We start from the raw sequence: 26,474 nt of genomic DNA, 5'->3' as shown, positions 1-26,474 counted from the left end.
TGGGACAAGGGGCAGGTTGGGGCAGCATGATCTGCCTGTTGCTGGCAGCAGGCAGCTGAGCCTCTGCCTGCATGTGTTGGAGGGCAGCTGGCAGTGTGCAGTGCGTGGCTGCCTGGCCCATGCCTTGGCTCTCTGTCCCTGCCCCCCCATCTGCTGCCTGTCGGTCCTTGGGGTGAGGGGATGTTTCTCCAGCTCCATCCTGGTTTTGTGGTTTTTTCTCCCCATCCCTGCTCGGCTGCTGGGGGGTACAGACCCCCTCCTGGATGGGGGGTAGCCCCCTGGGACTCATGGTGTGTGTGCCCCCCCTCCCCTGCCCCAGGGCACGCAGCCCCCCTCTGCTTATGGACGATTCTGGCACAACTTGGTGTAATTTCTGTGACTTCTGTATTTTTTAAACTTCAATATAATGGTCATATTCCCTGTGTAGCTTTCGGGTTTCTTGAAATAAACATCTACCGCAGTGCCTGGCTGGCTCCTTCTGCCCCTGCCTGTGCTGGGGGGACCCCTGACCCGCCCCCCCAGCACTATGGGAGCTTGGGGGGGAGACACTTCTGGCTGCGGCACAGGGAACCCTGAGCCCATCTTGCTGCTGCATTTTGGGGAGAAACAGTCTGAAAGAGCAGCTCTGGCCCTGCTCTGGATTTTACCACACCAGGGAGGGGCTCATGGCACTGGTGCCAGCCCTGTGGCTGCCATGGTGCCATAGAGGTCAGGCCGGCGGTGGCTGTGCACCGGGATCTCCTGGCGGATGCGGTGCAGGTAGTTGAGGTCGATCTCGGCGTAGCAGAGCCCAGTTCCCTCATGGCACTGGGCCACCACGGCACCCCAGGGGTCCACCACCAGCGCATGGCCATAGGACGTCCGATGCTCATGGTTCTTCCCAGTCTGGGCAGCTGCCACCACGTAGCACTGGCTCTCGATGGCCCGGGCCCGCAGCAGCACCTGCTGGGGGACATGGCACTGCCGGTGGTGCTGGACCACAGCCCCGGGTAGGGGGGAAATGGGGCAGAGAGTGGGGTTTGGGTGGGGGCCCCGCAGCTGGGCTGGCTGTGCCACCTGCCCCTTAAATACCCAAAAAAGAGGCTTTTTGTCTTAAATTTGCCCCTCTTGGCTGCAGGATTCATCCCTGTGTGCTTGCTGCTGGAGATGGTTGGGGTGAGGGCTCAGCCCTAAGCTGCCAGCCCCCGGGGTGTCCCCAGCCCAACAGAGAAGGGACAAGCAGCAAGAGCCACCTGGAGCAGGGCACGGGGCCAAGGGAGAGGCTGGGAGGGCCAGGGCCGAACTCACCTCCCAGTGTGCTGAGCCCGTGGGGACGGTGAAGGCTGAAGGGTAGGTGAGGATCTCGGCACCGGCACGCCGCAGCGCTAGCGAGATCTCGGGGAAGCGCAGGTCATAGCAGATGGAGAGGCCGAGCTGGCAGGGGCAAGGAAGCGACATCAGTGAGGACACAGTGCCCGGGCAGAGGTGAGGGGACAGCAGAGGGGATGTGGTGCTAGAGCCAGGGGAGCCCCTCGCCCCACAGGGACCCCAAACATCCCCAGAGGTGCCCATCCGTCCCGTACCTTCCCTGCCGGTGTGCTGATCGGGGCCACGATCTCGGTACCAGGATTGGTGAAGCTGCTCTCCTTCATGGTGACGCGTCCCTCCAGCTCCACGTCACACAGGTGGGTCTTCCTGTAAGCGGCCACAATGTTACCTGGGGACAAGAGGGTGTGAGGGGGGGGACGTCTGTGGGAGCTGGGGACCCCAGGTTGGTGGGGCAGGGCTGGGGGCTCTCACCTGCAGGGTCCAGCAGCACATGGCAGTTGTAGATGCGCTGCGTGGTTGGCCAGTCCTGGCCGCGCTCGTGGAAGCCACCCAGGGACAGCCACACGCCATACTCCCTGGGGAGAGGGACCTGGGGTCACCCTGGCTCTGCCGGCAATCTTGCAGCCAGCACCAGTGGCTCTGTCTCCGCCACCCTGTGAGGGGGTCCCCATCGGTACTTAGCCAGCTTGGCGTAGCGTCCCATGAGGTCCCCGTCCAGTCCCTCAGCCAGGCTGAGGGTCTGCGCCGTGTTGGAGCCGATGTAGTCAAAGCCCTCGGGGAGGAAGACGAGGCAGGCGCCGCGATGTGTGGCCTCCCGCACCAGCCCGGCACAGATGGCGAAGTTCAGCTCCTTGTCAGGCGTGGAGGTGACCTGGCCCACAGCCACCAGTGGCTTCAGCGTCGGGGGGTCCGCCATGGCATGGGGCAGGTGCGGGGAGCTGTGGCACAGCGTGGGATACCTGCCCAGGGTACCGGAGCTGTGCGGCCATCTCGGGGTGCACGGGGGGGCTGGGAGCAGGCAGCGCAGCAGAGTCCAGGGCACCGCTCTCAGCCTGGGGGCAGGGGGGACCCCGGGGTGTGGAGGGGGGAGGGTCACGGCTGCTGCCTGGTCCCTGTGCCGGGAGGGACCCACGGCCGAGGGGACGGCACCGGCCCCCACGCAGGGGCCTGTGGGTGGCTGTTACCGGCCAGCCCCCTCCTGTGACCCCACTGCCCCCAGCCCGCCTGCAGCGCCCAGGCCAGACCCCAAACTGCCCCAGCACCCCCAAATTGCCCCAGGTCTGCCCCACGCCAACCCCCCACCCGCCCCCAGGCCCCATCATCCCCCCCCAGTGGCCCAATTTGCCCCAAATCTCCCCCCCAAGCGTCTCCTGCGCCCCCCTACCTGCCCCCCGGCCCGTACATGCCCCACCGGCTGCACGGAGAAGACGCAGGCAAAGTCCCCCGTCCCTCCCCCTCCGCCAGCCGCGCCCGCAGCAAAGATGGCGGCGGCACCGCCTCAACGGGCAGTGCCCTCTACGGGCCCCGCCCCTTCCGGCGCCGGCCGGAAAGGGGCGGGGCCCGCGGCGCAGGAAGGCGCCGGTGGCGGGGGGGGGGAAGATGGCGGACAGCGCGAAGGGGCGGCCGGCGGCAGCGCCCAGTGGGAAGGCGCTGACGGCGGAGCAGGTCCGGGCCGGGGAGCGGCGAGGGGGCTTCAGCTGGGCCCTGACACCGGGAGAGGGTCCCCGGGCAGGCCTCGGGAACTGGGGAGGGCGGCGGAGGGGCGGGGGGGGGTGTGTCCCGGGCAGGCCCCCGGCACCGGGGGGGGTCCAGCTCCGTCCCCGCCCCTGTCCCTGTCCCCGTCCCCGCAGGTGGTGGCCCGGTTCAACCGGCTGCGGCAGGAGCAGCGGGGCCTGGCCTCGAAGGCGGCCGAGCTGGAGCTGGAGCTGAACGAGCACAGGTGGGATGGGATGGGATGGGGGGGCACATCTGGGCCGCGGGGGCCTTCGCCGCCCTCCCTCACCCTCCTCTTCCTCCCAGCCTGGTCATCGAGACGCTGCGGGATGTGGATCCCACGCGGAAGTGCTACCGCATGGTGGGCGGCATCTTGGTGGAGCGCACCGTCAAGGAGGTGCTGCCCGCCCTGGAGAGCAACAAGGAGCAGGTGAGGGGCGGCCAGGGACCCCCCCGGGGACCCCCCAGCTCCCCCATGACCCCTCTCTCTTCCCCCCCACCCCCCCCACCCCCCCTTTTTTTTTTCCTAGATCAGCAAAATCATTGAGACGCTGAACCAGCAGCTGCAGGCGAAGGGTCGGGAGCTGAATGAGTTTCGGGAGAAGCACAACATTCGGCTGGTGGGCGAGGACGACCCCAAGCAGCCCCCCAAGGAGGGGGCCGAGGGGGCTGGGGCCAAGGGCGGCTCAGCTGGCGTCCTGGTCTCCTAGCTCCCCCGCCCTCCCCCCTCGCCTTGTTATTTAGCTTTGCTCCTCTTGTGCTTTTGTTAAATAAATGTGGTTTCTTTTTCCTTTGGTCACGGGCCAAGCGTGGGCACTGAGGGTGGCTGCTGCTTCCCAGGCTCTGGTGGGTGGGGGATGGGGGGCAGGAAGAGCGGGGTGCAGCCCCTGGGGAAGGCCAGAACAGGGCCGGGACCCAGCCCCCCACCCCTTGCTTGGCTTGCTACAGGTGACCCACTATCACCGTCCCCCTCTCCCGGGGAGAGGTGGCACTTCGGGGGCAATGCGGTGGGGCAGATGGTGGCACTGGGCTGGCCTGGACCGCTGGTTTCTTGTTCTGGCCACCAGAAATGCTCTGCGGTGCTTCCCTGGGGGCGGTCACCAACAGTTTGCCCCCCCCCCCCCCCCTGCACCCCCCCGGCAGCTGTGCTGGAGCTGCTGCCCCAGCCTCACGTGGGGCTGGGGGGGCGAGAACCCGCCCCCAGTGCCTGAAACGCTGTGAGGGGGCCCCAAAATCAGGGTGGTGGGTGCTACGGGGGGGTACACATATGTGCTGCTGGGGGCTGTGGACACCCCAAAAGGTAGGGACAGGGGACGTGGAGGGGGGGCAGGTCCCTGGGGAGAGAGAGACCCCAGGACACGCACCCAGGAGGGGATGGGGACCTGGTGGTGGCAGCAGGGAAGGGAGGGTGTCACCGTCACCCTGAGCGAGGCAGAGGTCGGCGTGTGCCGGTGCGTGCCGGTGCGTGCTGGTGTGTGGCACCCCAGGGTGTGGCGGCGGTGGCGGGAGGAGGGGGACAAGAGGAGGGGACGTGGCCCTTGTTGACTGTACACAGCCCCCACCCGCGGCATCACCTCCCACCAGGCTCAGCCGGTTCCCCGCGGCTGGTGGCCCCATATAACGCCGGTGACGCCGGGACTGGTGGGGGACGCCATGGAGGGGGCCGGGGGGCTGCGGCTGGCAGAGGCCGAGAGGGAGAGTCTGCTGGGCTCTGTCCACGGCGTGTCGGGTCCCGGTACCGGCAGTGGGGACACAGGGACAGGGACCCCAATGGTCTTTTTGGCCTCAAAATGGGGCCTGGGGAGGGGACAGGGATGGCGGAGCAGCAGGGAAGGTCATGGGGAGGGGACAGGGGTGGGGATGGGTTGGGGACAGGGGAGCTGCCGGGGGGGGGTGGTCAGGGCCGGGTCAGGGTGACGGTGGCATGTCCCCACAGTGGTGACGGCCACCCGCATGGCGGGGGCAGCCATGTATGAGCTGGTGCGCGTGGGGCATGCGGAGCTGGTGGGGGAGATCATCCGGCTGGAGGGGGACATGGCCACCCTTCAGGTCTACGAGGAGACCTGTATCCTGCCGGCACTGCCTGTCCCCATGTCCCCTCCCCACCACCCCTGCCCTTCCCTGTCCTTCTCTGTCCCCCCCACCCCCCTGTACCCCTCTGTCCCCCATCCCCCTTCCCTGTCCCTCCTGTCCTTCTCTGTCCCCTCATCCTCCCCTGTCCCCCTCTATCCCCCCCCACCTCCTCGTCCTGCCCTTCCCTTCCTCCCCTGTCCCCCTCCCCACCTGCCCCTGTCCCCCCCTCCGGTCCCTCTGCCCTGTCCCTGCCATCCTCCGCTGTCCCCTTGTTCCATCCTCCCCTGCCTTCTCCCTATCCCTATTCCCACCCCGCCATCTTCTCCTGCCCTGTCCCCCCATCTTTTGCTGCCCCTCTGGTCCCCCCCCATCCCGTCCCCATCCCCATCTCATTGGTGGCCTTTCCTGAGCGCGGGGGCAGCGGGGGTGCGGGTGGGGGACCCGGTGCTGCGAACGGGGAAGCCGCTCTCGGTGGAGCTGGGTCCTGGCATCCTGGGCTCCATCTTCGATGGGATCCAGCGTCCGCTGCGGGACATCGCCCAGCTCACCCGCAGCATCTACATCCCGCGGGGCACCAATGTCCCCGCGCTGCCCCGGCACCTCGCCTGGGACTTCACCCCCAGCAAGGACGTCCAGGTGCGTGTCGCCACGTCTGGGTGCGTGTCCCCACACGCCTCCTGGGTATGCGGGGACGGACACCCCTTCTCCCAGCACCCCTGGAGGGAACGCAGCCTGTCCCCATTGGGGTCCTGCATCCTCACGGCCACCCCCATCCTCCAGGTTGGGAGCCACGTCACCGGTGGTGACATCTACGGGACGGTGGCCGAGAACTCGCTCATACAGCACAAGATCATGGTGCCACCCCGCAGCCGCGGCACCGTCACCTACATCGCACCCCCCGGGCACTACAGCGTCTTGGTAAGGGTGGGAGGCCGGTGGTGGGCAGTGGGGTGGTGGGTGTTGGGGTCCCCTGTCCCCACTGCCCTGCCCGTCCCTCCTGTCCCCCCTGCAGGACGTGGTGCTGGAGCTGGACTTCCAGGGCAGTGCAGAGAAGCTGACCATGCTGCAGGTCTGGCCGGTGAGACAGACCCGGCCTGTGGCCGAGAAGCTGCCGGCAAATCATCCGCTGCTGACAGGCCAGCGGGTGCTGGACGCCCTCTTCCCGTAGGGAGTGGGACCGGGGTGGGGGGCAAGGGTGGGAGATGGGGACAGGGATGGGGATGGAGATAGGGCTGGAGATGGGGATTGGGGACAGGGACAGGGGTGGGGACAGGGTTGGGGGTGGGGAACAGGGACAGAGATGGGGCTGGGGACAGGGACAGGGCTGGGGACAGGGGACAGCGACATGAGACAGGGATGGAAGTGGGGATAGGGCTGGAAATGGGAACAAGGGACAAGGATGGGGATGAGGGACAAGGATGGGGGATGGGGACAGGGATGGGGACACAGACAGGGTTGGGGCTGGGAACAGGGACAAGGGTGGGGACAGCCCTGCTGGGGAAAAAGGGGACAGTGAGGGGGCTGGTGGGTGACACTGGGGGGGGTCACAATCACTCCAGACAGTGCCCAGGAGAGATGGGGACAGGGACAGGGATGGGGGTCCCTCCCATCTCCATGGGGATGTAGCTGGGTGGTGTGGGGGGACCGTCCCCCCTCTGCAGCTGCCACTCTCAGCTGTCCCCACGCATCCCCATCCCCAGGTGTGTGCAGGGTGGCACCACGGCCATCCCGGGCGCTTTTGGCTGTGGCAAGACTGTCATCTCTCAGTCCCTGTCCAAGTACTCCAACAGCGATGTCATCGTCTACGTGGGCTGCGGCGAGCGGGGCAACGAGATGTCCGAGGTCCTGCGGGACTTCCCCGAGGTGGGGATGGGTGGCACGGTGATGGGGTGACGGTCAGCTGGGTGCCGCGGGGCTGGTGGCCGGGTGGTGACGGTGATGCTGTCCCCAGCTCACCATGGAGGTGGACGGGAGGACAGAGACCATCATGAAGCGCACAACCCTGGTGGCGAACACCTCCAACATGCCGGTGGCCGCCCGTGAAGCCTCCATCTACACCGGTGGGCTGGGGACCGCCACAGTGCGGGGGGTGTGTGCGGCACATGTGAGTGTGTGTGGCATGTGTGAGTGTGCTTGCACGCTGTGGGGCCACTTGTGCACCCAGCCATGTGCATGGATGGGTGCACAGAAGGGCAGCCGTGAGCTCGCTGGAGCATGCGCCAAGCGTGCAAGGGGTGCACACCGAGGGCGTGAGGGCCGTGCCAAATGTGCGAGCCGTGTGCCGCCGGTGCAGGCATCACGCTCTCCGAGTACTTCCGCGACATGGGCCACCACGTCAGCATGATGGCCGACTCCACTTCCCGCTGGGCCGAGGCACTGCGCGAGATCTCGGGGCGCTTGGCCGAGATGCCGGCGGGTGAGCCCCGGTCCCAGGGTGGGAGGAACCCCTCGCCCCTCCACTAGCCCTGAGGCCACGGTGAGGGGCTCCGGCCCCCCTGGTGACGCCACACTCCCCGCAGACAGCGGCTACCCAGCGTACCTGGGCGCCCGCCTGGCATCATTCTATGAGCGCGCGGGGGCGAGCGCGCTGCCTGGGGTCCCCGGCCCGTGAGGGCAGCGTCAGCATCGTCGGCGCGTGAGTGGGGGGGGGCCACGGCGGGGAGGGGGGCGGCGTGGGGGACCCCCACTCTGGCCACCCTGCCAAGCCCCCCACCCACTGTCCCCCACAGCGTGTCCCCGCCGGGAGGGGACTTCTCAGACCCCGTCACCTCGGCCACGCTGGGCATTGTGCAGGTGAGCGGGACGCACCGGGGACCCCCCATCCAGGCATGACCATCCCTGACAACCCCTGCTCCGTGCCCCCCCAGGTTTTTTGGGGGCTGGACAAGAAGCTGGCACAGCGCAAGCACTTCCCCTCGGTCAACTGGCTGATCAGCTACAGCAGGTACCTGCGGGCGCTGGAGTCCCACTACGAGGGGCTGCACCCCGAGTTCCCCTCCCTGCGCAGCCGGGCCAGGGAGATCCTGCAGGAGGAAGAGGAGCTGGCTGAGATTGTCCAGCTGGTCGGCAAGGTGGGATAGGGGATGGGAGAGGGGATGGAGGTGGGATGGATGATACGGGATGGAATTGTGGTAGGAACTGGGATAAGGATGGGATGGGGATATGGGATGAGGATGAGGAAGGAGACATAATGGATGGGGATGGAGAAGCGGATGGGGATATGGGATGGCGATAGGAGGGGTTGGGGATGGGGATGAGGATGGAATGGGGGATGAGGAATGGGATCAGGGATATGGGATGGGATTGGGGTGGGGATGGGGATATGGGCTATGGGATGAGGATGGGAATGGGGGATATGGGATTGGGATGGGATGGATGGGGATGGGGTCATGATGGGCTGGGGATGAGGACATAGGATATGGGGTGAGATGGGGATGGGAATGGGGACACCCCAGACCCATCCCCCTGCAGGCATCCCTCGCCGAGGCTGACAAGGTGACGCTGGAGGTGGCGAAGCTCCTCAAGGATGACTTCCTCCAGCAGAACGGCTACTCCTCCTATGACAGGTACCCCCACCGCCCCCGCAGCCCTCCGGCCCCCCCGGTTCCAGCCCTGACCCCCCCCGATGACACCCCCCCGCCCCAGGTTCTGCCCCTTCTACAAGACGGTGGGGATGCTGCACAACATGGTCACCTTCTACGAGCTGGCGCGGCATGCCGTGGAGGCCACTGTGCCAGGCGAGCGCCGCATTACCTGGGCCACCATCCGCGAGAGCCTGGGGGACATCCTCTACAAGCTGAGTGCCATGAAGTTCAAGGTCGGTGTCAGGGGGGCTGTGACCCCCATTGGGGAGGTGCGGGGGGTGATGCCACCATGTCCCACGTGTCCCCAGGACCCGGTGAAGGACGGTGAAGCCAACATCACGGCTGCCTTCGCCCAGCTCAACGAGGAGATGCAGGCAGCTTTCCGCAACCTGGAGGACTGAGGCGGGGGCAGGAAAAGGGGGGGGTACGGGATGCGGGGGTCCCCCTGGGACTGCCCCCCTGTCCAATAAAGGGCCCGAAGTGGCACTTGGCCTCTAGGCGTGGTTTCCCCATGGTGGGCGGAAGCGTCCGGTCCCCCTCCCTCCGCGGGTGCTGGCACTGGACCCTCGCCAGGCGGGCCCAGGGGGGTCCCTTTCCTGCTCCAGCCTGGAAAGGAGAGGAGAGGAAAGACAGGGAGGTCTGGGGGGCAGCCTCTTCAGGGCCTGGGAGGATTTTGGGGGGTTGATGTGGTGGTTTTGGGGTTCAGCAGCCCCCCCCAGCAAGAAGCCCCCTTTCTCCATGCTGAGCCCCAGTGGATTCGGTGCACGTGGCGGGGACCCCAGTGGGCCCGAGCTGCCTGCAGTGGGGTGGCAGTGGGACATGGGGGTGACAGTGACCCCCCTGGGTGGGACATGGGGGTGACAAGGACACTCTGGATGGGACATAGGGGTGACAGTGACGCCCCCTGGGCCATCCCTGAGCATCCTCCAGCAGTGGGGACAGTGGTGGGACATGGGGGTGACAGTGACCCCCTGGGTGGGACATGGGGGTCACAATGACCTCCCTCCCGGGCCAGAGCTGAGGTGACAACACGGGGTCTCGGGTGCGACACACACGCACACACACAGCCGGGTGCTGTGGGTGCATTTTGGGGCCACCAAGTCAAAGGAGCCACGTGGCTGGGGGGGGTGTCCTCCTATTTGCCCCCCCCACCCGCCTCGGGGCTGGCGGGGTCTCCCCGGGGTCGCCCGTCACCCCCCACGCCGGGCGGACCCCGGCGTGGGGGGTGACGGGCGACCCCGGGGAGACCCCGCCAGCCCCGGGATGGGGGTGGGGGTGTCCTATGTCGTCGTGTCCGTCCGTCCCCGTCCCCCGCCCCGCCGCCCTCGGTGCCGCCCCCTCCCGCCCCATCCCCCGCCCCGTCCCGCCCCCCCCCCCGAGCCACCGCCCGGAGATGTGGGTCCTGCTGCTGCCCCTGGGGCTGGGCTCAGCCCTGCTGCCCCCCGGTGGGTCCTGGGGGGGGTCGGGGGGGGGGCTGCGGGGTCGTGGAGGGGGGCTGGGGGACCGGGAGCACCGAGGGGGGGACGACGACACTGCGGGAGACGGTGGGGCTCGGGGCTGGCGGAGGAGGTTGTCCCTGTCCCCGTCCCTGTCCCTTCCCATGCCCCCATCCCTGTCCCCGTGTCCCCATCCCGGTCCCTGTCCCGTCCCCGAGCTGTCGTGGTGACGGTCCCCGAGTGTCCCACACTGGTGAGTCCCCGCCATGGCCACATCGTGGGACGGTGACAGTCCCCAGGGTCCCCAGTAGTGACCCCCGTGGCCGTGAGACAATGACAATCCCCAGGGTCCCCCAGCAGTGTCCCCCGTGGCCACGGGATGGTGACAGTCCCCAGGGTCCCCCAGTAGTGACCCCCATGGCCGTGGGATGATGACCATCCCCAGGGTGCCCCAGCAGTGTCCCCCGTGGCCATGGGATCGTGGCAGTCCCCAGGGTCCCCCCAAGGCCATACCACAGGTCGGCGCCATGTGCCGGTGACAGTCCCTGTTGTCCCCAGGCCCCCTTGCGCTGGGCCCCTGCCATGGCCCAGATGAGCCAGCCGCGGGCCACAGTGACACCTCGAAGGTCTGCGGGCTGTGCCACAGCCCCCACCGGGGCCGGGCACAGGCCAACGGCACACTGGGTGCCAGCATCACCCTGGGGTGCCCCTTGGTGGGTGCCCCCCTGGGCCAGCTGCGGGCCATGCACTGGCACTTCTGGGGTGACCCTGCGGGCCCCAGTGCTGCCATCTGCAGCCAGAGCTGTGGCCACCCTCGCTGCGGCCCACCCTACTGCAACTGCACCGTGCTGCCGGCACCCACCGACACCCCAGGGGTGCTGGTCCTGCGGCGCCTGCGGGATGAGGACGCCGGCACCTACACCTGCCTGCTGCTGGGCGAGGACGACTGTGCCTGCGGGGAGGTGATGCTGCTCCTCAGCGGTGGTGAGCCCCTCACCCTGGCGTTGGGGCTGTGGGGATGATGGGAGCCCCTCACCCTGGCATTGGGGCTATGGGGATAGTGGGTGGTGGGAGCCTCTCGCCCTGGTGTCGGGGCTGTGGGTGCTGTGGGGATGGTGGGTGGTGGGAGCCCCTCACCCTGGTGTCGGGGCTGTGGGGACGGTGGGTGGTGGGAGCCCCTCACCCTGGCATTGGGGCTGCGGGGATGGCGGATGGTGGGAACCCCTCACCCTGGCATTGGGGCTGTGGGTGCTGTACGGGGGGTGGGGGCAGCAGGAGCCCCTCACCCTGGCATCAGGCCCGTGGGGACGTGGGCAGCCCCTGAGGTGGTTTCCCCCCCTGGCCACCCTCTCCGCAGGTGCTCCCTGCAGCCCCCCCTGCTCCAGGGCCCCCCCCCGCGGCAGCTGCAGCCTCGGCCTCCTCCTCATCCTGCTGCTGCCGCCTGCCTGTGGCCTGTGACCCAGCGAGAGTGTGTGCCCGTGCATGTGTGAGTGTGCGCGTGTGTGTGCATATGTGCATGTGCGTGTGTGCACACGTATGTGCAAGGGTGCACGGGGGGGTGTGCGTGTCTCTGGGTGTGCGTGTTAGGGGTGGGGGCACGTGCGGGGGCATGTGGGGAGGGGTGTGCACACGGGTGTGCGTGTGCTGGGGGGGGTGTGCGCACACGTGTGTGTGTGGCGGGGGTGTGCACAAGTGTGCCTGGCCCCGTGGGACAGCGTGTGCACAGGGATTGTGCGTGCCGGCCTGCCAGGGCACACGCGTGTGCAGCACATGTGTCCCCCCCCGGCATGTGCCACGTGGACAGTGGCACCAGGGGACAGCCCCGGCCGGCGCCTCCTTGGCCACCCCTGGGGACTGACCCCCACCCTGGGGGCTCCCCCCCAACTCACACCCCCAGCGTTCCCAATGTCCCTTTCCTCTGTGTCCCCCATGTCTCCCCGGCCCCCCTGCCCCCCTGCCCCCAATGTCCCCTATGTCCCCAGTGTCCCATCCCCAGCCCGGTGGCCGCAGGGTCCCCAGCCCACCCGGGACTGATCCTGCCCATGGTGATGGCACCCACTGTCCCCAGGGTACTGGAGGGGACACTGGGGTTGGGGGGGGTGTCAGGGTGGGATGCCGGCTGTGTCCCTTGCCCCCCTGGTGGGGACAAGCTTTTGCCATGTCAGCACCCGGGTGACGGCAGCACCCAGAGCCTTCCCTGCATTGTGTCCCTGACAATGGCACTGCCACGTGTCCCCACGGCCTCAACACCCCCCCTGCCGCCCAGGGCCCCTGTCCCCATCCCAGAGGGACAGAGGGACAGAGGCACAGGCGGCCATGGGGCACACGGCTGGCGGGTGCTGAAGGCAGGTGAGTGGCCGGGGGTGGGTGCCCGGGAGGGGTCTGTCCCCCATTCCCCACCCGCCTCCCGGGGGTGCCACCCCTGGGTCCCCTGTGGTGTCCCCCGGAGATGCCCCTGGTGTCCCCCAAGGTGCCACCCCCGAGTGCCCAATGTCCCCAGAGGTGCCGCCCCCGGGTACTCCCATATCCTTAAGATGCCACGCTGGCTTCCACTGACAGCCCCTGCAGGTGTCCCCATGGGTGTCCCCTGTGTCCCCTGGAGAATGCACCCCCCCCCCGGGTACACCCCTCCCCCGGAGATGTCCCTACAATTGTCCCCTGTGTTCCCTGGAGGTGCCCCCCCCCCACATACCCCCATGTCCCCCAGAGATGTCCCCATGCGTGCCTGTTGTGTCCCCTGCAGATGCCACCCCCAGGTACCCCCATATCCTTGAGATGCCACCCTGGCTTCCACTGACAGCCCCTGCAGGTGTCCCCATGGGTGTCCCCAGTGTCCCCTGAAGATGCCCCCCCCCGGCTACCCCCCTGTCCCCTGCAGATGTCCCCACAATTGTCCCCAGTGTCCCCTGGAGATGCCACCCCCGGGTACCCCCATGTCCCCCAGAGATGTCCCTGAGTGTCCCCTGTGTCCCCTGGAGATGTCACCCCCCCGAGTACATCCTCCCCCAGGAGATGTCCTACAATTGTCCCCTGCGTCCCCTAGAGATGGCCCCCCACGTACCCCCATGTGCCCCAGAGATGTCCCCATGGGTGCCCCTTGTGTCCCCTGGAGATGCCACCCCAGGGTACACCCCCCCCCCAAGATGTCCCCTACAATTGTCCCCTGCAGATGCCACCCCCAGGTACCCCCATATCCTTGAGATGCCACCCTGGCTTCCACTGACAGCCCCTGCAGGTGTCCCCATGGGTGTCCCCCAGGGTCCCCTGAAGATGCCCCTGCCCTGCCCTCCCCGGGTACCCCCTTGTCCCCTGCAGATGTCCCCACAATTGTCCCCAGTGTCCCCTGGAGATGCCCCCCCCCCCCAAGATGTCCCCCCAGTTGTCCCCTGCATCCCCCTGGAGATGCCCCCTCCAGGTACCCCCATGTCCCCCAGAGATCTCCCCACGATTGTCCCCCGTGTCCCCTGGTGCTGCCTCCACCCCCCCCCCCCCGGGGGTGGCAGCAGCCCCCACAGCCCCTCCCCGGCACAGGGGGATGCCGGCGGGCGGGGGGCTGCTCTGCGGGGCCAGCGGCCTGGCCCTGCTCCTGGCCGCCACACCACCCACTTCTGGCTGCAGCGCCGGGCGCCCGGTGGCACCGCCAGCCTCGGGCTGTGGCGAACCTGCCTCGGGGGGCACTGCCGCCCCCACCCCGGCACCCCGGGTAGGCACCGGGTGAGATGAGCTGTGCCCGGGCCTCTGCAGGGTGGGGATGGGCGGGGAGCACTGCTGTGCTGAGCTGTGCCTGGTCTCTGTGGGGTGTGTGTGGGGTCACTGCTGCACTGAGCTGTGCCCGGCCTCTGTGGGGTAGGGATGGGGGGGAGTTCTGCTGCAACTGAGCTGTGCCTGGTCTCTGCGGGGGGGGTGGGGGAGGGAGGCACTGCTGCGCTGAGCTGTGCCCGGTCTCTGAGGCGTGGGGAATGGGGGGGGGAGCACTGCTGTGCTGAGCTGTGCCTGATAGCTGTGGGGTGTGTGGGGTCACTGCTGCACTGAGATGTGCCCGGCCTCTGTGGGTGGGGATTGGGGGGAGTTCTGCTGCACTGAGCTGTGCCTGGTCTCTGCGGGGGGGGGGCACTGCTGTGCTGAGCTGTGCCTGGCCTCTGCAGGCAAGGTGTGGGGGCAGTGTTCTGGGCGCGTACTTGTTTGGGTCCTGTGTCCCCAACACCTGTGTGTGTGTGTCCCCCACCAGCCTTATGGGAGGCCACACGGGTGCTGATGCTGCTCTCGGTGCTCACTGCCACCACCGGCCTCGCTCTGGAGCTCTCCATCGTGGCCAGTGCTGCCCGGCGGGCGCGTGCCCGCGTGGCCGGTGTCACCCTGCTCCTGGCTGGTATGTGGGGATGGGACGGGGGGGGGGGGCTGGGGGCACCACGGAGCTCAGGGACTGTCCCCGGGGGGGTCACTGCTGCATTGAGCTGTGCCTGGTCTCTGCAGGCTGAGCTGTGCCTGTCACTGCTGCACTGAGCTGTGCCTAGCCTCTTCATGCCCGGCTGGGGGCTCACAGGCTGGGCCGGCCCGTGCTGCTGGCCCGTGCTGCTGACCCGTCCCCTCTGCCCGCAGGTCTGCTGGCACTGCTGGGGCTGGGAGTGTACACGGCTGGCACGCTGAGCCTCCTGGGGCCAGCCCGCACCGCCTGGCGCTTCTCCTGGTCCTACATCCTGGGCTGGGTCGCTGTCGTCCTCATCGGCTCAGCAGGTAGCAGCACCCGCAGGGCCTGGTCACTGCTGTGCTGAGCTGTGCCCGGTCTCTGCAGGGCTGAGCTGGGGCCGGCCACATGCCGAGAGCACCCACAGGTGGGGGGCAGCAGGGAAGGCTCCCCCACATGCACACTGAGCCATCGCCATGCCCCCACGGGCTCCTCTCTCCCCCAGGGCTTTTTCCACCTCTGTGCCGCTGCCAAGGACCCGTCTCCAGAGAGCTCTGAAGTGGCGGGTGCCTGAGGGGCCCCAGCCACCTCGGGGGGCTCCCCCTCCCGCCCTCACCCTCACCCTCCTCCCCACAGGAGTCGGGTGGGTGCATCCTGGGATGCGGGTCACTGCTGTGCTGAGTTGTGTCCAGTCACTGCTGTGCTGAGTTGTGCCTGGTCTCTGCAGGGCTGAGCTCCCCCTGCTCTCCCACCCCCTCTCCCCACCCCTGTTTTGCCCCCTCCCCCCCCGACTCTTGCTGTGCTAATAAACTGCCAGGCCCCTCCCCCGCCGTGGGCTGCCCTGTGGTGTCCAGTGGGATTTGGAGACCCCAAATTGTGTGTGTGGGGGGGTCCGGTGCCAGCCCACAGCCCTCCCCCTTCCCAGGGTTTGGGGCAGGAACAGGGATGGTTGCGGGGTCTCACCCTGGGCGGGTCTGAGGGAGGGGGGAACTGGGAGGGACCTGGGGTTAATGGGAGGCCGTGGGGCAGGGGGAATGGACTGGGAGGGGCAACGGGGGGGGTGTGTGTGTGTCACTGAGGGGCACCCACGGGGACACCGGAGGTACCGGGGCGGGGACAGGGGATGTCACCGGGAGCCGCCGTCCGACGCGGCGAGGGATCGCCCGGCGGGACCCGCCGCGCCCCGTCGGTGACTGTCGCCCCTTTAAGGCCGCGCCCTCGGCCCCGCCCCTGCCCCTACCTGCCGGACCGGTCCGCCCCGCCCGGCCCCGCCCGGCCGACCCCACCCCCTCAGGCCCCGCCCCCGGCCACCCCGCCCCGCCGCCCGCTCCGCCCGTCCCATCCCGTCCCGTCCCGTCCCGTCTCGGAGCGGCGCAGCACCGGCCCCTCCGCCGCGCTCGGCCCGGAGCCGCCCGGTTCGGCCCGGTGCAGCCCGGTAAGGCTTAGCCCGGTTCGTCCCGGTGCAGCCCGGTCCCGGCCCGGATGGTGCTCTGGCCGGGGGCCGAGCAGCGCCGTGAGCCCGCAGGTGTCCGCATGGCCCCCCGCGGGATGCGGCCCGGGACGCCCTTCCTCCTCCTCCTCCTCCTCCTCCTCCTCCTCGCCGCCACCGGTAAGGCGCGACCGGGACCCGGGGTGGGAACCGGCCCCCGGGGTGGGGGGAGGTGGAAGGAACCGGGACCGGCAGCACCGGCTGCTCCGGGCTAGCAGACGGGACCGGGGGTGGGGACGGGGGCGGGGGCACCGGCTGCCTCGGGGCGGGGGGGCCGGGGGGGGCCCGGGGTTGCGGGACTGGAGGGCGGGGGGGGGCGAACCCCGGGGGCGGGGGCTCGGGCAGGGCCCGCGGGGAGCGGAGGGTGTGCGTGTGTGTGAGTGTGAGTGTGAGTGTGCGCACACGCGTGTGTGTGTGTACGTGTGTGCGCTCGCGTGTGCACCTGTGGCTCCGCGCACCTGTGGCCGCGTGTGTGTCCGTGTGCGCGTGACCGTGTGTCCGTGCGTGTCCGTGTGTCTCGTGTCCCGTGAGTGTGTCCGTGTCCCCGTGCCGTGCCGGGGGTTGCGCCGTGGGCGCCGCACACGCGGGTGCGCGCACCTGTGTGCGTGTCCGGGTGCGCGCACCTCCGGGGAGCGGGCGGGGGTGGGAGGGGGGCGGACCCCTCTGGGGACGCGGAGGTGGGGGGACACACACCACACACCGTGGGAACTGGGCGCTCCCACTCGGGGGGCAGCGGGCTGCCCGGGGGGGTCCCCGCCCCCCTCCCCATTGTCTCCCCCACGCTTGGGGGTGCCAACCCCCCCCCCGCCCCCGAGCTGTGCCGCAGTGGGTGCTACACCCAAGGGTGCTGCAGAGCAGGGGGGGTTCAGTGCCCTGCCCACCCCCCGCGCCGTGCCTCAGTTTCCCCACTGGCGGAGGACCCGTGGGAACGGGCTGGACGCCGCAGAGGTGTGTGTGTGACGTCACCCCAGGGATGCTGACCTCCCCCCTCCGCAACTCGCAGCCGGGAGGGGTCGGGGGCTTCATGCCGCGAGTGGGGGGTGGCTTGGCCAGGGGCACGGAGCTGCACCGAGCCCATCACTGGGTGTCGGGCCTGCGGCCCCCCGGGGGGGGGGATGTGTGTGCACACGCGCGTGCGGTGTGCGTGGGGCCACCACGCGTGTGCGACCCCTTTTGGGGTCCACGCGTGCTTGTGTGTCCCCCCCAGGGGGCACGAGCGCACACGCATGTGCGGGCACACGGCCCTGCTGCACGTGCCGAGGGGCGATGCTGGCCTGCGCACACGCGTCGCTGCAAAGGTTGGGCTGCGTGTGTGCTCCCCAGGCCTGACCCCCCCCCCCAGGGACCCCCCCACCATCTCCCTGGGCCCGGGACCCCTGTCTCCCAGGCCCGCAGGCGCGAGCCCGGCCAGGGCGTGGGGGCCACGGGATCCGGTTGAGCCGGTTCCCGGCTCCGTTCCCACGCGCTCGGCCCCATTGGGTGGGGACGCCCCGCGGCGGGGGCCGCTCGCCAGCCCCGACGGCACCCCGGCACTCAGCACCCACCCCAGCATCGGCACCCCAACCGCACCGGGACCCCCGTCCCCCTCTGGACCCCGTCACCGCGTGAGGGGAAACTGAGGCAGGGCTGGGGCCATGGGGGCAGCGCAGCCGTGACTCATGGCCCGGGCAGCGCTGCAATTATTTAATTAATCCGTCGACTAATCGGGGGGTAATTAGGCCGGGCACGGCAAGCGGTGCGGTGGGGGGCTCGGTGGGGAGGCCTCGGGGGCCGGCGGGGGCGGGAGCCCTCCGCAAGCCACGGCAGAGCCCGGCATGCGCGCCGGCCGGTTGGGCTGGCCGTGCCGGCCCGGCCGCTTCCCCCGGCGTCGCCGAGCGGCTGGGCGGGCCCCGTGCCCCGCCCCGACACCCGCCGGCCTCGCACGCGCGCATGCGGCTGCTGGGCGGACGGGGATATGGGAGCGTGCGGGAGGAGATGGGAGCATATAGGAGCGAGCATAAGTGTGCAAGCAGGCCTGAGTGCGTGCGGGTGTGTGCGAGCGTGCGTGAGCGTGCCCAAGCACATGCGAGCATGGGTGGACCTGCCTGCGTGTGTGTGAGGGTGCCCAAGTGTGCGTAAGCATGCATGAGCACGCACAGGTGTGCGCAAATGTCTGCGAGCATGCCCAAGCATGTCTGAGTGTGCCTGCACATGTGTGAGCATGCCCAAGTGTGCATGAGTGTGTCTATGCTGGCGTAAGGATGCCCAAACATACAGGAGCATGTACAAGTGTGCAGAAGCATGCCCGAGTGTGCAGGAGTGTGCACAACTGTGTCCAAGAGGTGCAAGTGTGCCCAACCATGATGAGTATGTGTGAGCACACCCAAGCATTCACAAGTACCTCCAAGCATGTGTGAGTGTTCATGAGCATGTGTGAGCACGTTCAAGCACACATGAGTGTGTCCAGGGGTGCACAAGCATGCATAAGCATGTACAAGCATGCTTGAGCATGCTGGAGGGTGCCCAAGTGTGCATGAACATGCCTGTGCATGTGCAAGTGTGCCTAAACACGTGTGAGTGTGCCCAAGCGTGCCTGAGTGTGTGCAAGCATGAGCATGTCCAAGTGTGCACGAGCGTGCCCAACGATGCCCAAGCGTATCCAAACATGCACAAGCATGCATGAACATGCTGAAGTGTGTGTGCATGTGTGTGAGCACATCCGAGCACACGTGAGCGTGCGGAAGCTTGCCTGAGTGCTCATAAGCATGTGCACATGTGCCCAAGTGTGTGTGAGCGCACTCAGGCATGCATGAGCATGAGAGTGCACCCATGAGCATGTCCAAGCAAGCCCAAGTGTGCCCAAGCCCGTATGAGTATGCACAAGCATGCCTGAGCACACGAGTGCGCTCAAGCACGCCTGAGTGTACCTGAGGATGTGTGAGTGCACCAAAGAATGCAGGAGTGTGCCCAACCGTGCCTGAGCCTGCACAAGTGTGCGCAAATGCACCCGAGTGATTGTGGGCACACCCAAGGATGCGTGAGCGTTTGTAAGCACAAGTATGTATGAGCGTGCATAAGCGTGCCTGAGTGTGTGCAAGTGTGCCCAAGTGTTCCTGCGTGTATGAGTGCACCTAAGCATGCATGAGCATGCGCAAGCACAAGTGTCAGCATGCGTGCCCAAGTGCGCCCAAGTGTATGTGAGTGCGCCTGAAGAAACGTGTAAGCGTGTGCAAGCACAAGCGTGCCCAAGCAAGCCTGCATGTATGAGTGCACCCAAGAATGCATGGGTGTGAGTGCAAACACAAGTGTACAAAGCGTGCCCAAGCATGCCTGAGTGTATGTGAGCACACCCGAAGAAATGCCTGGATGTGTGCAAGCACAAGTGTGCGCAAGCGTGCTGGAGCATGCACAAGCGTGCCCAAGGGCTCTTGCACGTATGTGAGTGCCAGCATGAGTTTGTGCAAGCATGCCCGGGTGTTCTTGCATGTCTGTGAGTGCAAGCACAAGTGTGCCCAAGCGTGCGGGAGTGTGCGCAAGCGTGCCCCAGTGTTCTTGTATGTGAGTGCAAGCACAAGCATGCTCAAGTGTTCTTGTGTGTATGCAAGTGCAAGCACAAGTGTGCCCAAGTGTGCGGGAGCGTGCACAAGCATGCCCAAGTGTTCTTGCATGTATGTGAGTGCAAGCACAAGTGTGCCCGAGCGTGCCGGAGTGCATGCAAGCATGCCGGAGCGTTCTTGCTTGTGTATGAGCGCCGTGTGTGTGCACGGCAGCAGCCGCGCACCGAGTGAGCGTGCTGGTGCCAGCCTGGGTGCCCACAGGCTGCCGCTCGGGGGTGGTGGAGGTGGAGCGCAGCGTGACGGCAGTGCTGGGCCAGGACGTGGTGCTGCCGTGCCGGTACCGGGCGCAGGAGCAGGAGCAGGTGGTGCAGGTGACCTGGCTGAAGCGGGGCCCGGCGGGGCGCAGCGCCGAGGTGGCCGTGCTCAACCGGCAGCACGGGGAGCATGTGCAGGAGCCCTACGCCGGGCGGGTGCTGCGGCGGGCAGACGGGGCGCTGGAGGACGGCGCCATCGTCCTGAGGAACGCCGTGCAGGGGGACGAGGGTGACTACGAGTGTCACCTCATCACCTTCCCCCTGGGCAGCTTCGAGGGGCGACTCACCCTCAAGGTGCTGGGTGAGTGCCTGGGGAACGGGGCGGTGGGCACGGGGTGGTGAGCGATGAGGATGGGGTGACGGGGCAATGGGCACGGGGTGGTGGGGTGATGGGCATGGGGCAGCAGGCATGGGGTGGTGGGGAGGGGGCAATGGGCATGGAGTGGTAGGCGATGGGCATGGGGTGATGAGGATGGGGTGATGGGGCGATGGGCATGGGGTGGTGGGGAGGGGGCGATGGGCCGGGGGCAGTGGGCACAGGACAGCGGGCGATGGGCGATGGGCGTGGGGCAGCAGGCACGGGGCGGTGGGTATAGGGTGGTGGGGAGGGGGCAATGGGTGTGGGGTGATGGGTGGTGGGGAGGTGGTGATGGGCACAGGACAGTGGGCAATAGGCGATGGGCACGGGGTGGTGGGGAGGGGGTGATGGGTGGTGGGGAGGAGGCAATGGGCACAGGACAGCGGGCAATAGGTGGGCGATGGGCGCGGGGCAATGGGATGGTGGGCACAGGGCGACAGGGTAACGGCTATGGGGCGGTGGGCAGCGCACGATGGGCGCCGGGCAATGGGCATGGGGCAATGCAAATGGGTACAGGGTGCTGGGCACAGGGGAACTGGTACTGGGCACCCAGTAAGTTGCGCTGGGGACACGATTGGGGCAGGTGGGTCTGGGGTCACCGGCGTGGCAGAGCCCAGCAGCAGGGGCAGCACCCATGGGTGCCAATGCCAGTGTGGGTCTGATGCCGGTGCCGCCCGCAGTGCCGCCGCTGCCCATCCTGAACCCGGGGCCGCCACTGGAGGAGGGTCAGGGCCGGACGCTGGCGGCCTCGTGCACAGCGGAGGGCAGCCCGGTGCCCTCAGTACGCTGGGAGACGGAGGTGCGTGGCACCAACGCCACGCGCCGCTCGGCGCACGCCCGCTCTGCTTCCGTCACCAGCGAGTTTTTCCTGGTGCCCGGGCGCAGCATGAATGGCAAGAGCCTGACCTGCGTGGTGGCCCACCCTGGCCTGCGCCACGAGAAGAGGATCACCCACCTCCTCAGCGTCGCCTGTGCGGCACCGGGGCATGGCGGGGGTGGAGGGATGAGGAAGGCATGGGGGGCACTGGGGATATGGGGGGCATAGAGGGCATGGGGGGGACATGACAGGCACTGGGGATGTGGGGGTATGGGGGATGCTGAGGGTCATGCAGGGCACGAAGGCCATGGAGGACGTGGGGAGGATTGAAGGACATGGGGGGCATTGGGGACATGGAGAATATTGGGGGATGCCGAGGACATGGGGGACATGGAGGGCACTGGGGACGTGATGGGTGTGGGGGGCATTGAGGGATGTGGAGGATGTTGTGGACACGGGGGGCGCTGGGGACATAGTGGGCACAGGGGGCATTGAGGGTCATGGGAGGCATTGGGGACATGGGGATCGTGGGTGTCACTGGGGGTGTTGGGGAGATGGAGGGCATTGAAGGACATGGGGGGCACTGGGGAGATGGAGGGTCGTGGGGCCATGAAGGACATGGGGACTGGGGCACATGGGGGACATGGGTGGCAGGGAGACATGGAGGGCATTGGGGACATGGAGAGCGAGGTGTTGGGAATGGAAGGGACAGGGAGGACACTGGGGACGTGGGGGAGATAAGAGGCACAGGGGGCACACTGGGGACAGGGGGGGCACAGCAGGACCGTGGGGACACGGGGACCATCCCTGCTCGTCCCCTCGCTGTCCCCTTGTCCCCAGACCTGTCGGATGCCTCGGTGCTGGGGCACACAGAGGATTGGCAGGAGGGCATGGAGGGGGCCACTCTGACCTGCCTGGGGGATGGCAACCCACCCCCCACGTACAACTGGACACGGTGAGGACTGTCCCCATCCCCTCCGCCTGGCCCCGGCCCTGCTGTTCCCCCCTGCACGTGTGTTAGTGTCCCTGGCGCATCCCCACGTGCCTCCCTGTTCCTGCCATGGTGTCCCCTTGCCCGTGTCCCCACCGTGTCCCCTGTGCACTTCTGTGTCCCTGCCAGGTCTCCAGAGCACGTTCGTGTCCCTACTGTGTCCCCTACCTATGTCCCTGCCCTGTCCCCTGCCTGTGCCCGTGCCCCCACCATGTCTCCCCTGCCCATCCTGGTGTCCCCTGCCATGTTCCCTGCCTGTGCCAGTGTCCCTGCCGCATCCTCCCTGCCTGTGCCCATGTCCCTGCTGCATCCCAGCTGCCTGCTCTGGTGTCCCTGCCATGTCCTGGCCATGTCCCATGTCCCAGCTGCGTGTGCTGGTGTCCCTGCCATGTCCCCTGCCTGTGCCCATGTCCTGGCCGTGTCCCATGTCCCTGCCATGTCCCAGCTGCCTGTGCTGGTGTCCGTGCTGTGTCCCCTGCCATGTCCCCCCCTGCCCATGTCATGTCCCCCATGCCCACATCCCTGCCGTGCCCCCCCGCCATGTCCCCACCCGTGCCCGTCCCCGCTGTGTCCCTGCCCAGGCGTGCCCGTGCCGAGGGCCGTGGCGGCGGCGAGCGCGGCAGGTGGTGCCATGCCCAGGCAAGCCCTGCCAGGGCCGGGGCAGGGCGTCAGCCGTGGGAACTGGCAACCCCGGCTTTGATGGCGGCGCCGCCGCCGCCCGCCCGCGCCCGCCCGGGCACGCCGGGGGCTGATGGTGCTGCCACGCCGCAGGCTGAACGCCCCGCTGCCCGCCGGCGTGCGGGTGAAGGGGGACACCCTCGTCTTCCAGCGGCCCCTCGCTGCCGCCGACGCCGGGGACTACATCTGCCGCGTCTCCAACCGCGTGGCCGCCAAGGAAGCGCGGGCCAACGTCAGCATCAAGGGCAGGGTGGCAGGTGGGTGCCGTGGGGGGCGTGGGGCACCCATGTACCCCCTTGAGGGTGCTGTGGTGGGTGGGCGTTGGGGTGGGGGTCCCGGGTGGTTGGTGGGAGCCTGGTTGGGGGGGCAGCACCATTCCATGCTGCTTGTACCTGTCCATCTGTCCCTCCCCGGGCTTTTCTCCATCTGCTCGCCCTTCCTGCCACCTGTCTGTCCCCTCCCAGGCACTCGCCTGTCTACCCATCTGTCGTCCCTCCCTGCCCCCGACTCTTCCTACGTCTGTCCATTCACCTGTCCTTCCCCAGATGCTCCTTTCTGTCTCTTCACCCATTTGTCTGTCTGCCCGTCCACCCATCTTTCTATCTGTCCTCTTGTCTGTCCTTCCATTTGTCTGTCCATCCATCCACTGCCCACCACTTCACTCTACCCAACCACCTCTCCCTGTTTCTTCCTCCATCCACCCCTTTGTCCGTCCATCCATCCCCCTTTCACTTCTCACTATCCATTTGATCATCCATCCGTACACTCCTCTCTCCCTTCATCCTCCCGTCTGTCTACTCATCTGTCTACTCATCCACCCACCCATCTACTCATCTGTCTACTCATCCACCCATCTGTCCACTCATCCATTTACTTTTCCATCCATCTACCTATTCATCTGTCTACTCATCCATCTGTCCATCCATCCTTCCATCATCCATCCTCCTGCCACATCTCTCCACCAATATCTCTACCCGTTGTTCATCTAACCACCCCCTCATCCACCTACCCATCCATCAACCCACTCATCCATCCATCCATCCATCAACCCATCCATCCACCTGTGCATGCACTCATCCATCCATCCATCCATGGACCCATCCATCCACCCATGGGCTCATCCATCCATCTGTCCATGGATCATAGAATCATTTAGGTTGGAAAAGATCTTTAAGATCATCGAGTCCAACCAAACGGATGTACTCATCCATCCGTCCATCCATGTATTCATGCATCCACCCACGGACTCACCTGTCTGTCCATCCACCCATCAGCCCATCCATCCATGGATACACTCATCCATCCTTCCATGGACTCATCCACCCATCTGTCCATGGATGTACGCATCCATCCATCCATTCATCCATCCATGTATGTATTCATGCATCCATCCACCCACTCATCCATGTACTCATCTGTCTATCCACCCATCCATCTATCGACCCCCCCATCAATCTTCTCATCCCCCCTCACCCTGCCCGCCCACCCCATGGGTGTCCCCGCAGACAACGAAGTGCGCAAGGTGGACCTGGTCTCGGCTTCGGTGGTGGTGGTGGGCGTCATCGCTGCTGTCCTGCTCTGCGTCCTTGTCGTTGTCGTCGTCGTCATGACCCTCTATCACAAGCGCAAGACCAAGCGTATCTCCGAGAAGTAGTAAGAGGCGGGGGGGGGGGGGGGGCAGCAGGGGTGGTGGGGAGCAGTGGGAGATGTGGGGAGCCCATGCTGAGCACCTCCCCCCGTGCCTCCAGCGAGGAGGAGCTGACGCTCACCCGGGAGAACTCCATCCGCCGCCTGCACTCCAGCCACAGCACCGACACGCGCACACAGGTGGCGGGGGCCTGGGTGGTGGGGTGCCCAAGGGAGGGGGTCTTGGGGTGCTGGGGTGCCTGGGGTGATGGGTGATGGGATGCCCAAGACAGTAGGACTTGGGGTACTCTGGGTGATGGGTATTGGCGTGCCATGGGTGGTGGGGTACCCGAGGAAGCGGGTCTTGGGGTACCCTAGGTGATGAGTACTGGGGTGTCTGGGGTGATGGATGTTGGGGTGCCCAAGGGAGTTGGTCTTGGAGTACCCTGGGTGATGGGTGTTGGGGTGACTGGGGTCATGGATGCTGGGATGCCCAAAGTGATGGGTGTTGGGGTACCCAGGGTGATGGGTATTGAGGTGCCTGGAGTGCTGGGTATGGGGGTGTTGAAGGAGGACCAGGAAGCAGGGTGCCCATGGGGCTGGGCAGTGGGGTGCATGGGAGGAGGTGGGTATTGGGGTGCCCAGGAGGAGCCAGGCCGTGGTGGTGGTGGCAGAGCATGCTGGGTGGGGATGCCCAGGATGCTGGCAGGGCCATGGGGCACTCAGGAGCCGGGCTGCGGGGTGCTGGGTCTCACGGGGCTGTTTCAGCTGGAGGAGACGCTGCAGCTGCGTGCAGAGAGCCGGCAGGGCAGCCTCCGTGGGGACAGCCTGCGCGGGGACAGCCTGCGCGGCACGAGCATCTGCTCCGCCATGGTGAGAGTTGCGGCAGGGCAGGGGGCGCGGGGGGGCACAGTGGGGCAGGGGACCCGGCTCAGCCCCACACCTGCACCCAGCCCAGGGCTGTGGCTGTCAGAGCGTGTCCTCCAGCTCTGGCATGCTTCCGTGCGGGTGCAAGCCCCTTATTCTGGGTGTGCAACCCTCTTCCATGGGTGCAACCTCCCCCTCAGGGTGTTCAAACCCCTTCCACGGGTGCAGCCCCCCCCCTTGCACATGCACCCGCCCCCCTTCCACATGTGCACCCCCTTTCATGGGTGCAAACGCCCCTCAAGGTGTTCGAACCCCTTCTGCGTGTGCAACCCCCTCTTGCACGTGCGCAAACCCCACTTTGCACATGCAGCCCCCCCCCCCCCAATATGTGCAGCCCTCCTTCTGGGTGTGCAAAGCCCTCCCACATGCACACACCTTTGCACGCCCGTGCACTGAGCCTTGTGCACCTGCTCGTGCCCCACGGCAGCACCCTGTCCCTGTAGGGGTCCCCGGGGCAGAGGCTGGGTCCCTGGGAATGTTTGTTCATCAGTGGTGACCCCCGCCCTGTCCCTCGTCCCCGCAGAGCGAAGAGCCCGAAGGTCGCAGCTACTCAACGCTCTCGACGGTGCGGGAGATCGAGACGCAGACGGAGGTGCCGGCAGCGCCGCTGGTGCCTGCCCCCGCGGGGAAGGAGCCAAAGGAGGAGGAGGAGGATGGTGGCAGCGGGGGGGACGACCCCATCAAGCAGGCCATGACCCACTTCGTGCAGGAAAACGGGATGCTGCAGGCCAAGCCCACCACCAACGGCATCTACATCAATGGCCGCGGGCACCTGGTGTGAGCTGGGCAGGGCCGGGGGGGACTCCCAAGGGACCCCCGTCCCCCCTACAGCTCCCCTGGCTCTGCCTGCTCACCAGGCTGGCTCCGGTCCCCAGGTGTCACCCTGCTGCTGGCACGGGGTCAGGGACATGCACCGTACCCCAGAACAGGGCTCCGGTCCCCATGTGTCGCCTCACTGCTGGTATGGGGTCGGGGACACATACCGTGCCCCTGGATGGGCGCTGGTCCCCAAGCGTCACCTTGCTGCTGGCACAAGGCTGGGGACATTCACCGGTGGCTGGCCAGAGAGGAGGTGACAGCATCCAGGACACATGGGTGTCAGAGCCGCCGGGCACCCACGGGCATGGGGACACCCCAAGGACAGGACAGGGGCAGGAACCCCCGGTGGGGATCGGGCCCCCACACCCCAATATCCCTTCGGACTCTGGGTCAGCTCCTT

The 26,474-nt window shown here is 67.3% G+C and overlaps 5 protein-coding genes across 6 annotated transcripts; 4 read left to right on the top strand and 1 right to left on the bottom strand.

Moving 5' to 3' along the window:
* Positions 1-365: 365 nt before the first annotated feature.
* NIT1 (nitrilase 1) lies at positions 366-2,793 on the bottom strand. 2 transcript variants are annotated; one of them, XM_052795856.1, is made up of 6 exons: positions 2,711-2,793; positions 1,986-2,360; positions 1,780-1,883; positions 1,563-1,696; positions 1,288-1,413; positions 366-942 (listed from the first exon to the last, which is right to left on the bottom strand). In XM_052795856.1, coding segments are annotated over exons 1-6 (1,020 nt in total). In that variant the 5' UTR covers positions 2,713-2,793; the 3' UTR covers positions 366-663. The 2 variants fall into 2 exon arrangements, with proteins under 2 accessions (XP_052651816.1, XP_052651817.1); XM_052795857.1 differs by lacking the exon at positions 2,711-2,793 and having other exon boundaries at positions 366-945; positions 1,986-2,612.
* A 61-nt stretch (positions 2,794-2,854) lies between these two features.
* On the top strand, positions 2,855-3,816 carry PFDN2 (prefoldin subunit 2). Its single transcript, XM_052795872.1, has 4 exons — positions 2,855-2,973; positions 3,159-3,247; positions 3,328-3,451; positions 3,552-3,816. Exons 1-4 carry the CDS (start codon positions 2,908-2,910, stop codon positions 3,729-3,731), a joined length of 459 nt encoding a protein of 152 aa, XP_052651832.1. The 5' UTR covers positions 2,855-2,907; the 3' UTR covers positions 3,732-3,816.
* Positions 3,817-4,674: 858 nt separating this feature from the next.
* On the top strand, positions 4,675-9,108 carry LOC128145565 (V-type proton ATPase catalytic subunit A-like). Its single transcript, XM_052795847.1, is given in 15 exon segments — positions 4,675-4,756; positions 4,958-5,086; positions 5,516-5,730; positions 5,875-6,012; positions 6,107-6,258; positions 6,795-6,957; positions 7,046-7,154; positions 7,388-7,510; positions 7,614-7,669; positions 7,671-7,729; positions 7,824-7,887; positions 7,962-8,165; positions 8,566-8,660; positions 8,740-8,911; positions 8,987-9,108. Coding segments are annotated over 15 exon segments (1,854 nt in total). The 3' UTR covers positions 9,080-9,108.
* A 4,440-nt stretch (positions 9,109-13,548) lies between these two features.
* Positions 13,549-14,937, top strand: LOC128146526 (lens fiber membrane intrinsic protein-like; the record flags this gene model as incomplete). The annotated part of the gene is given in 5 exon segments (XM_052797955.1): positions 13,549-13,593; positions 13,596-13,710; positions 13,713-13,817; positions 14,343-14,483; positions 14,714-14,937. Coding segments are annotated over 5 exon segments (579 nt in total), but the record flags the coding sequence as incomplete, so codon positions are not given.
* Positions 14,938-15,978: 1,041 nt separating this feature from the next.
* Positions 15,979-26,435, top strand: NECTIN4 (nectin cell adhesion molecule 4). Its single transcript, XM_052795848.1, has 9 exons — positions 15,979-16,128; positions 19,806-20,159; positions 20,897-21,187; positions 21,874-21,988; positions 22,796-22,959; positions 24,208-24,355; positions 24,451-24,529; positions 25,097-25,201; positions 25,779-26,435. The coding sequence occupies exons 1-9, from the start codon at positions 16,002-16,004 to the stop codon at positions 26,034-26,036; spliced, it is 1,641 nt and encodes a 546-aa protein (XP_052651808.1). The 5' UTR covers positions 15,979-16,001; the 3' UTR covers positions 26,037-26,435.
* Positions 26,436-26,474: the final 39 nt, after the last annotated feature.

Source organism: Harpia harpyja, chromosome 9 (genome assembly GCF_026419915.1).
Source record: "Harpia harpyja isolate bHarHar1 chromosome 9, bHarHar1 primary haplotype, whole genome shotgun sequence".
Taxonomy (NCBI): Eukaryota; Metazoa; Chordata; class Aves; order Accipitriformes; family Accipitridae; genus Harpia; species Harpia harpyja.
Note: the sequence above shows the minus strand (reverse complement) of the source record. Positions and strands in the feature narration are given on the sequence as shown.

Coding starts and splice junctions, on each gene's coding strand:
- NIT1 (XM_052795856.1), bottom strand. Junction 1,697..1,779: donor TGTGCTGCTGGACCCTGCAG/GTGAGAGCCCCC, acceptor TCTTGTCCCCAG/GTAACATTGTGGCCGCTTAC. Junction 1,414..1,562: donor TCAGCACACCGGCAGGGAAG/GTACGGGACGGA, acceptor TGCCCCTGCCAG/CTCGGCCTCTCCATCTGCTA.
- PFDN2 (XM_052795872.1), top strand. CDS start 2,908: ATGGCGGACAGCGCGAAGGGGCGGCCGGCGGCAGCGCCCAGTGGGAAG. Junction 2,974..3,158: donor AGGCGCTGACGGCGGAGCAG/GTCCGGGCCGGG, acceptor CCGTCCCCGCAG/GTGGTGGCCCGGTTCAACCG. Junction 3,452..3,551: donor TGGAGAGCAACAAGGAGCAG/GTGAGGGGCGGC, acceptor TTTTTTTCCTAG/ATCAGCAAAATCATTGAGAC.
- NECTIN4 (XM_052795848.1), top strand. CDS start 16,002: ATGGTGCTCTGGCCGGGGGCCGAGCAGCGCCGTGAGCCCGCAGGTGTC. Junction 20,160..20,896: donor ACTCACCCTCAAGGTGCTGG/GTGAGTGCCTGG, acceptor TGCCGCCCGCAG/TGCCGCCGCTGCCCATCCTG. Junction 21,188..21,873: donor CCACCTCCTCAGCGTCGCCT/GTGCGGCACCGG, acceptor CCTTGTCCCCAG/ACCTGTCGGATGCCTCGGTG.